Source organism: Schistocerca cancellata, chromosome 3 (genome assembly GCF_023864275.1).
Source record: "Schistocerca cancellata isolate TAMUIC-IGC-003103 chromosome 3, iqSchCanc2.1, whole genome shotgun sequence".
NCBI classification, from domain to species: Eukaryota; Metazoa; Arthropoda; class Insecta; order Orthoptera; family Acrididae; genus Schistocerca; species Schistocerca cancellata.
This window is the reverse complement of record NC_064628.1, coordinates 673,862,873-673,874,596: the sequence shown is the minus strand read 5'-3', so window position 1 is coordinate 673,874,596 and position 11,724 is coordinate 673,862,873. Positions and strand designations below refer to the sequence as shown.

At 44.9% G+C, this 11,724-nt stretch overlaps 1 protein-coding gene across 2 annotated transcripts in view; it reads left to right on the top strand.

Annotated features, from left to right (window-relative positions):
* Positions 1 to 9,799: 9,799 nt before the first annotated feature.
* The window catches only part of LOC126175647 (receptor-type tyrosine-protein phosphatase N2), a 468,697-nt gene continuing 466,772 nt past the window's right edge, over positions 9,800 to 11,724 (top strand). Inside the window, exon 1 of one of the 2 annotated variants that reach the window (XM_049922539.1) lies at positions 9,800 to 10,180. In XM_049922539.1, coding sequence (XP_049778496.1) covers positions 10,099 to 10,180 — 82 coding nt within the window. In that variant the 5' untranslated portion in view covers positions 9,800 to 10,098. The remainder of the gene's footprint in view (positions 10,181 to 11,724) is intronic. The other variant, XM_049922538.1, reaches the window with a different exon arrangement.

Sequence of the window (11,724 nt, the reverse complement as noted above, 5' to 3'; positions counted from 1 at the left end):
CTTGACGCTGCATCACAGATAGAAGCGCCTGCGATGGTGTACTCAAAGACGAACATGGGTGCACGAATGGCAAAACGTCATTTTTTCGGATGAATCCAGGTTCTGTTTACAGCAACATGTTGGTCGCATCCGTGTTTGGCGACATCGCGGTGAACGCACATTGGAAGCATGTATTCGTCATCGCCATACTGGCGTATCACCCGGCGTGATCGTGTGGGGTGTCATTGGTTACACGTCTCAGGCACCTCTTGTTCGCATTGACGGCACTCTGAACACTGGACTTTACATTGCAGATGTGTTACGACCCGTGGCTCTACCCTTCATTTGATCCCTGCGAAACCCTACATTTCAGCAGGATAATGCACGACCTCATGTTGCAGGTCCTGTACGGGCCTTTCTGAATACAGAAAATGTTTGACAGCTGACCTGGCCAGTACATTCTCCAGATCTCTCACCAATTGAAAACGCCTCGTCAATGGTGTCTGAGCAACTGGTTCGTCACAATACGCCAATCACTACTCTTGATGAACTGCGGTATCGTCTTGAAGCTGCATGGACCGGTACACGCCATCCAAACTCTGTTTGACTCAATGCCCAGGCGTATAAAGGCCGTTATTACGGCCAGAGGAGGTTGTTCTGGGTACTGATTTCTCAGTATGTATGCACCCAAATTGAGTGGAAATGTAATCACATGTTCTAGTATAATTGTCCAATGAATACCCATTTATCATCTGCAATTCTTCTTGGTGTAGCAATTTTAATGGCCAGTAGTGTACATTGTCCTGTCTGAGAGGTACGCATTCGTGTGCCGTGTCCGTTGCCTGGTTCGTCATAAGCCGTTGCCCGTTCGCCGTCGCCGGGATCGTCGTAAACGAAGCGGCCGGTTAGGCCGTGAGGGGGGGGGGGGGGGAGGGGACAGCAATCGACCAATTCCTGTGCGATCGACGCGGCTGTGTCGGCCGCGTGCGCACCTCTGTGCGTCCTGCGTGACATGACGCATTCGACTGTTTGGGATACATACTGATTGGCTGTTTCTGTGATGATGCCTGTGGTTGGCGCCTTTCGATGCAGCCACCAACCACGCAGTATAGTAATGCGGTTGCAGCCCTTCCAGGCGCTTGCAAACTTCAACGCAGCACATCAAGCAAGCGTAGCCGTTGTGGTATCTGGTAGCGCCACATTCACCGGATACGACGCTGTTACCGCCACCAATAGCTCACCACCGTGAGCCACGTGACACTGGTACGATTATCTGATATATTTACTATTAGTAAATATCAATGGCACAGATCACTGAAGAGAAAAGTAAATTTAATAAATGTCGCTGCTTACCAGTGCATTGCAAAGAAGGACTGCGTTGTGCACAAATCCAATCAACTCGATTAAATATAGAAAGTGGTACGTTCTCACTCTTGTATACTCTGGACTCCTTAACTGTAGACTGTGTGGTCAATTCCTCATAGCTTGTGGACTTGGAACTGCCAACATGTCCTGAGACTTTGTTTCTAGACTCCTGGTGCATTGGCGTGGGTAAGTGAACTTGATCGGACTGCAGCCGGTTCCATTCACAGCTGGTTGTAGTCATTACAGCCGTAGTAAGTAGGTACTGGGGTCATGGCTGATGGAGCTCGTGCAGTAGTGGATGTGGTGCGGGAATGGTAAATGGTTCAATAATAAGAAGTGGGTTGTTGGCCGAATATTTGAACTGGTGCTTCCTGTACTAAATTTATCTAAAACTCTGAACCAAAGGGGCGGCTTGAAAGTGATACATTAGTCTTTATTCTCTAATTTAAAATATTACTTCTTGTTGTTATTAATTATACCGACAGGTTATACGATATATGATGTTGACTTGGGGGTTTGAAAGTTAAGCAAACCTCCACACGTCAGTTATTTTATGTAGTGTTGTTATAAGTTGTTTTCCTACTCTACACCACTTCCAATTTAAACTCTGAGCTAGGAGGGTATCGCTTAAAGTCATCTTTTTCTGTACGTGCTAATAATTTTATAAAGTATTATTTAATTGTTCCCTAGCGCGTTGGGGGGAGGGGGCTACGTTACAGTATATTAAGCAAGGTCTGAAGGACGAACCTCGAACTAGAGCTGGCGCCTAGGCAAATTGTGTGAATCGATTAATTCATTTTGAAAAAAAATTAATTGGGCTGAAATTAATACTCAGCTAATGGCGCCATTTGTACGTGCACCGTTCGAAATTTACGTGCAAAAAAAGCGTTATTCTGTGAGGTTTTTGAAGCGCGCTACTTTTATACTTTAAACTTGTACTAATTGGTTCAAACTTGTCATGAAGATAGATAGGGAAATAAAATCATTTTTCTTCATCCAATAATTTTCATCCGTTGTCGAAGTACGATGGTTTAAAGTCGAGCCAAATGTAACAAGCAAAATTCTTTTTACGTGAATTTAATGCGTGGAAACGGTTTAAATGGAATCAGAGAAGTAAAAAGTGCATTATTACGATAAAATTGTAAACTCGCATTCAGAAATCTAGCTTTGTTCGGATTTTACGTGCAAACAAACGTTTTTTGTGAGTATTTTTACGCATGCCACTTCTGTGTTTCATACTTGTGCGAATGAGTTCAAATTATATAATAGAGTAGACAGATACATGTAATTAATGATCGTCGTGTTGCTTTTATCCACTGCCTCGAATAGCGGTCGAAAGCTGCACTTAAAATGCATGTAAAATCCGATTTTTCGCAAATCGCACGTGCTGAAATAGTTTAAACTGATACAGAGGACAATAAAAATATTCTTACGATAATTATAAGAAGTATTTGCAAAAATCATTCATAACTGGAGTTTTACGCGCGAAATGTCACGCGGTTACTCATGAAACTGAGTTTCGTTGAAATGTCTTCCATTTTAGTGCTACATTTCGATATAATTTTAAATAACTGGTTATTACAATTGATTATCATTTCAAATTAGCTTTCACTTCGCTGCTGAGTGATGATTTCCTTCTATCATTTCGTCGTTTATGTATTAAAAATTTTGCCGATCGGTCTAAGGCGCTGCAGTCATGGACTGTGAGGCTGGTCCCGGCGGAGGTTCGAGTCCTCCCTCGGTCATGTGTTTGTCCTTAGGATAATTTAGGTTAAGTAGTGTGTAAGCTTAGGGACTGATGACCTTAGCAGTTAAGTCCCATAAGATTACACACACATTTGAACATTTTGTTAAAGATTTTATTTACCACTGGCTTAAAATCATCGAAAAATTTTTCGACGTCTAAAACAAGAGTGCCAAAATGATACAGAATTATACACTGTTTGATCGTGCATTTAAGGCATTTTCGGTGACAACGCGGAATATTAAACTAACCCAAAAATTGCTGTAAAAGTAATTGTCAGAAAAAGACCACCTTATTTCTAACCAACAGTAAATGTTTACCGCGTTTTCTTCCAAAACTACTGTGCTATCTAATAATTAACTTAGGACAAAACAACCGTAATTTCGTCAGTTTCAGTACAGGACTGAAAAACTGATAGTATTTTTTCGTGCTTACATTGTTTTGCAGTTATCTGCTTATTACAGCCAATTATACTCATACTTAATTAGGAGAGGTTATCGCAATATTTCGCGCCAAAACTATTCACGTGACTTATTCGAGCGGCAGTTCCTTAATTTTAAGTTTTTATTGTTGCATACTTTAAATAAATAATGACAGGAATTTTAATATGAGAGATAATAACAAGATGCATGCTTTCCAATAGTTTACTATTTTTGCGCGAGTTGTTCAGCTTGCAATATAGTAAGCTTTTAAGTAAGTTTATCTATGTAACATGGTCGTTTAGTAAGTATGCCTAGATAATATAAACTATTTACGGATGTTACTATCAAAAACATCGCACAGTATCTAATATTTTGTTCGCCACGGCATTTATGTCAGCTGGTATTTATGGTTATTTTCATATGTTTGCGTACACAGTCTCATGCGTATATGAATAAAATGTGTGTAAATACAAAACAAAAAAGGACAGCAATAAAACAATTAACATTTAAAATATGAAACAAAATAAAAAATTAAAAATAAAACAGAAACCTCCCGCGGGCATATGACGTTGACGTGGTTGTGAGGCTTGTGCACTCTGAGGACACAGTAGGCTATACTGGACAGTTTCAACCATACCAGGCAGGCAACCGTGGAAGAGCCAGGCTAACGGTGCCCATCTAAAGCATCATGGCCCGAGTCAACAAAAATCTCTGTTGGTTGCCAAGTCACGGCTATCTATAGTCAGAATCTTGGTAGAGTAAAAGTTGAGAACAGAATGAAAAATGCTCCTATCACAGCACAAAAAAACTAATATGTCCTGGGCAGAGTTAGAGATGTAAAAGAAGGGAACTAGCTTTTCGACTAATCTGGCAGCTTCATATATACACCAAAATATCTTGATATATTTGTGCTTCTTTACGAATTAACCCTACTTCTCCAGTACTGTGAGCTATATTGGCTGCAAGATGTTGGCACAGCTGCATCTTGCAATTTACAGGCTGAAGTCCCTGATCCTTTGCCCAAAATCCAGAAGATTCGCCAGCCATAGCAAACAATGTAGAGTGATTCTTATTAAGGTTTAAAAACCTCGAAGCGATTTAGATTACACTAAGACAAGTAATTTAATGTAAGACACATGGGGTCGCATATGTCGGAAAATACCTCAAAAGTGGATGACAAATGTTGAACAATGGACGTCGCCGATGACATACCTCGCCGCACAAGCAGCGATTGAACCTACAGGTCTGTCGCATCTGATCGTCCCAAAACAAGTCAAGTATTTACGTCGGTGTTGGTTCTGGTCTCACGTGCACACCTTTAGCAAGTGGAGCTTAGGTGTCGAGTCTTGCGTCTGGCAGGAAGTACTTTTTTCATTGTGTTAAACAATTATGTGCTTACATTATGTTTTATTATTTTCTTTACCGATCTTGCAGTTTAAGATGGATTGTAAAATTGGGCAGAACAACAAACATCTACCGTATTGCATCACAAGTAAATAAGCTTCCGAACTGCGTCGTTACCAGTAAACGAACTACGTCTTTTTTACTAAATAGTGTCTATAGCGAGGACAATAATTTTGTGGCTTCTACGTTTACTAATTTTGTAGCTTCTACGTTTACAAAAGATCGCATTTACAAAAGGTGTTCGAAATTTCCACGTTTGCTCGAATGCAAGTATCGCATCGCTTATCATCCCCTCACGCCCACGTCATCTGGTGACGTCACACGTTCAACGTTTCTCATCCAGTTTTGGGGTACTTCCAGAAATTTGCGACCCTATGTGTCTTGCATGCAATTACTTGTCTCAGAGTCATCTACGTCGGTTCGAGGGTTTTTAAATGTTAATAAGAATCACTGTGTATAAATAATATCGTATGGATGAAGAGCATATACGTAATAGCCAAAAACGTTTTTATGGGAGAATAAAATTTCTAAGGTTGAATTTGTTCCTGGAGGATGCTAAAATAATTTTTTTTTTGTTTCTGGGTGGTGGGGGTTGATTTTTTTCCCCCAGGGGACCATTTCTCCCGCCCCCCCCCCCCCAAATACACCCACTATTTACACATATGGTGAGGGCTGAAAGAAAAAATAGACACAAATTTATGTGCTTCTAGAGAGTGTGACGAATGTACAATAGGGCATATCCGAGTGGGGGTATATGCATCTTAAACTTATAATGAAACATTGTGTCATATTGGACGACACGACAAATGCCATGTTGGATGACGTGATGGCATATGCCACGTTATACGATTTGGAATCATGTATCGTATTACTTTACTTGACATAAAACATTACATTACATGACATTACATTAGATAACAAGTGAAAAAAGCACGCATATTACAAGATGTTTTAATTTATGTGTGTTTGAAGCTGCCAGGCAAGTCGAAAATAAATTTCCTTATTTTACATCCCTATCTCTGCCCTGGACATATGAGCCTTTTTTGTGCTACTATAGGAACATTTTTCATTCTTGTTAAGATATGAACTATCTTAATTATGTGGGTAGAAGGAATTTTACTGTCACACATGTGAGGGCTTAGTGGGTCTACGGAGTGTATCATTTTGCCTTAGTCAAATCCTAATGTGGTTTATTTTGCTTATCATCATAGTATCCATTGTATACAACATTTTTTGAGTGGTTGCGAACGAACATAGGTATTGCCTGACTGTAATCAGTAATGGAATATTCTTTCAAACGAGTAAAACAAGCCATTCATAGTAAACTGTCTAATGATGAATTGTTGTGACGGACAATTATTTTAATTTTGATTTTTTGCCACTGTAATATTTTGAATTTTATTAATCCAGTTGTATTCTCCCACTTGGGACCTACAGTACAACATGTTTAACAAACATTGTTAAGAAATATAGGACACATGAAAATTAAATTGTGTTTTTGTAGATATACACAAGCAGTAATAATGGCTCTGAGCACTAGGGGACTTAACATCTATGGTCATCAGTCCCCTAGAACTTAGAACTACTTAAACCATCACACAACACCCAGTCATCACGAGGCAGAGAAAATCCCTGGCCCCGCCGGGAATCGAACCCGGGAACCGAAGCGTGGGAAGCGAGAACGCTACCGCACGACCACGAGCTGCGGACAAGCAGTAATAATAATGATGTTGCTGCTGTGGTATGGATAATATTTTACTTATGGTGCATGAAAGTGACTGTGTTTGCGTGCTTCACTGCCGCCCCATCAAAGTGCAGCAAGCAACTAACTGTTATGGAAGGAGGAAGATCAAGGTGGTAAGAAACGAAAGGATACGTGAGATGGAAGAAAGGATACACCTCAGGAAAAACTTCATCATTAGGTCGTGGGAGTCTGTTGTTGTTCCGAAGGGGGAGGATGTACAAGGCGTAGAGTTGCACGGAAGATGGAATAGAAATGTAGTGGCGCTTTGAGTTCGTGGGCTGGTGATATGTGGTTAGCATATTAAAGATCTGGGTTTTCTGATTAGAGTATCAGAAGGCGCTACAAGAAGGGAAGAAGGTATGGGAAATGGATGAGTTGGTATCGTGTCATTTGTTAATGGAGAGGAGTGTTAATAAAACTATGGGTAGCGCAAGTAGCTTTCATGTATAGTGCAAGAGTCTCGAGTAATATTTCTTGTAGTACTGTTGTCTGATACAAACAGAAAAAAGTTTTATGGTAGAGGAGGCGTATGTTTTGCTATTTGCGAAGTGTGGAAAATAAGCTCGTGGTGAGATAGAGATATTTACTCGACGACACTGTAGGAGGCAGGCGTTCTGGGGATGAAAATTTCTGCCATTAGAAATACATTGAGCTGTATAGGATATATCGTGTCGGGTAGTGCAGCAACTCGACATGGCATGGACTCAACAAGTAAGATGTTTCCTGCAGAAATATTGAGCCAAGCTCCCTCTATACCCGTCCATAGTTAAGTTACCAGTGCAGGGCTTTGTGCATGAACTGTCCTCTCGATTAAGTGCGACATATGTTCGATGAGATTCATGTCGGGCGATCTGGAGGACCAAACCATTCGGCCGAACTGTCCAAAATGTTCTTCAAACCAATGACGAGCAATTGTGGCCCAGTGGCATGGCGCATTGTCATCCGTAAAAATTCCATCGTTGTTTGGGAACATGAAGTCCATAAATGGAATAGCCGCATATGGTCTCCAAGTAGCCGAACATAACCAATTCCAGTCAATGATCGGTTCCACTATCAGTTTGCAAAGTGCCTTGTTGACAACTTGGGTCCATGGCTTCGTGGGGTCTGCGACACACTCGAACCCAACCATCAGCTCTAATCATCTGGAATAGGGTCTCGTCTGACCAGGCCACCGTTTTCCAGTCCCAGTCGTCTAGGGTCCAACCGATACGGTCAAGAGCCCAGGAGAGGCACTGCAGTCCATGTAGTGTTAGGTGAGGCACACGCTTCGGCCACCTGCAGCCATAGGCCATTAAAGCCAAATTTCACTGCACTGTCCTAATGGATGCGCAGATTTCTGCGGTTATGTCACGCAGTGTTGCTTGTCTGTTAGCACTGACTACTCTAGGCAAACGCCGTTGCTGTCGGTCGTTAAGTGAAGGCTGTTGGCCACTGCATTGTCTGTGGTGAGAGAAAATGCCTAAAATTTGATATTACGGCATAGTCGTGACCAGTGGATCTCGGAATTATAAATTCCCTAACGATTTCCGACGTGAAATGTCTCTTGCGTATAGTGCCGACTACCGTTCTGCGTCCAATGTCTGTTAATTTCGATACGATATTGCAGTGTCCGTGTTATTCTGATTACGATGCAAAGTTCCTTTGGACATGCCTGCATGTAGACGCTTGGTTGAGGACATATGGAAGTTTGGGTCTGGCTGTGAGTGTGTACGAATAGCCAAATGGTAAGGCGACCGCTCTCACTCGTTCGATTCCCGGTTCGGCACAAATTTTCATTGTCGTCATTCCATTCTACATCTGATGGTAGACCTTATTCGCAATTGCGAATTCATGTGATCTGTTAATTTCCGTCGTGCGGCCATAATCACGTCGAAAGCCATTTCACATGATTCGCTTGAGTACAAATGACAGCTCCGCTAATACCCTGCCGTTGTGTAAGCGATGCTACCGTCTTGTGTGCATGTGCATATCGCTATACCATGACTTCTGTCACCTGATTCTATTCAGACTGGGTACCAACATTGAAGATAAGCTCATAAGGTGCCCATGCCCGCCTTGTACTGCTGCTTTTGGTACGGTCTGCACAACGAACAAACAACCGTAACGAAAAAATGGCTCTGAGCACTATGGCACTTAGTATCTGAGGTCATCAGTCCGCTAGACTTAGAACTACTTAAACCTAACTAACCTAAGGACATCACACACATCCATGCCCAGGATTCGAACTTGCGACCGCAGCAGCAGCGCGGTTCCGAACTGAAGTGCCTAGAACCGCTCGGCCACAGTGAAACAACCGAAACGGTTACAGTAGAGTTGGCTCCGTTGCTCACAGGTGTGCCACATACAATCATCTGCATGGCATCGCCTCGCTGTTGCCCTAACACAATGGAAGCTGACAACAGGGCTATCAATTGTCACGCCCTTCTTTCGCTGCATGAACTATAGTGAGCGTTAAAAAATTACTAACCTACTCAGCGAGATATTGTCGTTTGTTAATGGAAAGCAGTATTTACAGCCCTACAGATGGTCGCTCAACAAGTGTTCTGGCGCCGTGCAAGAGTCTGCAAGTAGTGTTTCATGTAGGGCTGCCGTTGCACGCAAACGGGACACGGTTGGTGGTAGACGAGGCGTGTATTCTGGCGAGTGTTTGCTGCGCCACGGAGAAAATAAGACGAAAACTTGTGGTGGGGCAGACAGAGAGAGATTCATTCCGCAGCGCCGGCGTCCAGGGAGGCGAGGTCCCATTCGACGGTGGCGGCCGACAGGGAGCTCAACAAGTGTTCGCGCGATCAATAGCGCCACTAGCACAGTTACAGTGGGCGACGGCGGCGGCAGCGGGGGGGTGGCACAATCGTTATTGCAATAGGTCATGGGGAGGACGCGGCCGGGGGGGGCGCGGTGACGTCAGGCGGCCGCCATGTTGCCTCCAGCTGCGGCCGGGTCGGAGCGGCGAGGGGAGGGGAGGGGAGCGATAACGGGCAGCGAGCGCCGACCGCGCGCTCTGCCGTGCGCCCGACCGGCCTTCGTTCTCCTTACTACCGCCGCCCTGCGCGAAGGGCCGAGCGAGCCACTGCGCAAGCGCACCGGAGCGTCGCGTGGGCGTCGTCCCCGGGCTTTAACAAAGGGCGCGCGCCCCGGCAGCGTCGCCCGCGCACTCTCGCTCCGTCTCGATCCCGCAGCCGCTGACCGCGTCCGACCGTCTCTGTCGACGTGCGCGCGCGCCTCCGCAGGCAGGTAGCTCGGCCATTATCGATCGGTGCGGGCCGTCCGGGGGCCGGAGTGCCGCCCACGCCGGCGGAGGGCGCTCGGGGTACCTGTTGGCAGCGTCGGCGTCGGCGCAGACGGCGCGCGGGGCTGCAGCCGCCGCCACAGCGTGGCGGTGCGCGCCGGCTGGCCGCGGGGCGCTGAGTCCTGCTCGGCACGCCGGCGGCAGGCACACCATGGCGGCTCAGCGGCGCGTCCTCGCGCTCTTGGTCGCGCTCGCGCTGTTCGCGGCCACCTGCGAGGCCCGCGGCTTCATCGGTGAGTACCGGCGGCCCGCCAGCACGCCGCCGCCCGGCACGCTCGCCGCTCGATAACGCACGGGGCAGCACGCAGCTCGAGCCAGCACGCCCGTTCGCTAACATCTGTTTCGCCTCTGCTTCGTTCAGAGCTTGTTTTCGTAACAATTTCATTACTAAAGTAACATTATGAGTAAGCCATCGTTGACAACTGTAAGATACTTGAGTAACTTGAAAAATTTCATAGTCTGTTCAACAGCTGAACATTTTTCTTTTTTGTTATTAGACAACCGATTGCGGTCTATAAGCTCAGCTGTTCATGTTTATGTTGCCCAAGGACTGTAGACTGGAATCGGTTGCTGAACAATAAACAAAAAACAAGTGCAGTTGTCCTACGTTAACTAAAATTCCTTAAAGAGTAAAGCTATTGCAGCAATCATGTATCTTTATTCACATTTTCCAGTGTTCCAGTTTTTTCAGACACGATTTTCTCTCTCTCTCTCTCTCTCTCTCTCTCTCTCTGTGTGTGTGTGTGTGTGTGTGTGTGTGTGTGTGTGTGCGTGTGTGTGCTTGTGCTTGCGTGCGCGTGTGCTGTTATGCGTTTTCTTCCTTCGCAGTCGTCTTTTTATATGGTCCAGATATTGTACCTCGTACATCAGTCAGAATTTCGCACACAGATGCAACGTATCAGGACGGGATTCGAACCCTGTTCCTTCGGAATGCGATTTGAGTGTCTCAACCACAGCGTCACCTCATCCGCATTAAAGTGCCCATCAGACACACGCATTACGACCGCATGCCCTCACTCCATGAAATCCTGCGGAATGCTTTGAAATTTATTAATTTTGTTAGTCATTTATGGCCATGGTCTTTGGGGAAATGTATTTCTTCGTGTATAAACTGTGGCCGGCCGAAGTGGCCGAGTCGTTCTAGGCGCTACAGTCTGGAACCGCGCGACCGCTACGGTCGCAGGTTCGAATCCTGCCTCGGGCATGGATGTGTGTCATGTCCTTAGGTTAGTTAGGTTTAAGTAGTTCTAAATTCTAGGGGACTGATGACCTCAGAAGTTAAGTCCCATAGCGCTCAGAGCCATTTGAACCAAGCAAAGGGCGTTTGAAAACAGTTACAAACTTCAACACAGCGCTTAATGAAGTGAGGGCGTATGGCACTGTTGACGGTAATTCCTCACTCGGATGGATCCGTTACGCTCCACGACGTAACACTGTGGCTGAGGTACTGGATTTGAACCCCGTCCGGACACGTTGCATTTGTCTCTGAAATTTTGCTTGACGGAGGAGGCACAACACCGTAGCAACGTAAAAAGACAACTGTAAGGAAAGTGACAGAACAACAAAGACGCATACATCGCATCCAAAACTTGTGTCAACCCCGAAAAACTCTAATGTGGAAATAAATTCTCACAACATGATATGGCACTCGTGAGGTAACGTTACAGGTGCAGTAAATTCGACTTAAGACGTGGAGCAGCACTCTACACGAAACGCTTGCGCTTTGTATGCAGTCTACTACTCGACGAAATTCCCTTCACTGACCTCTGTCCCCTGC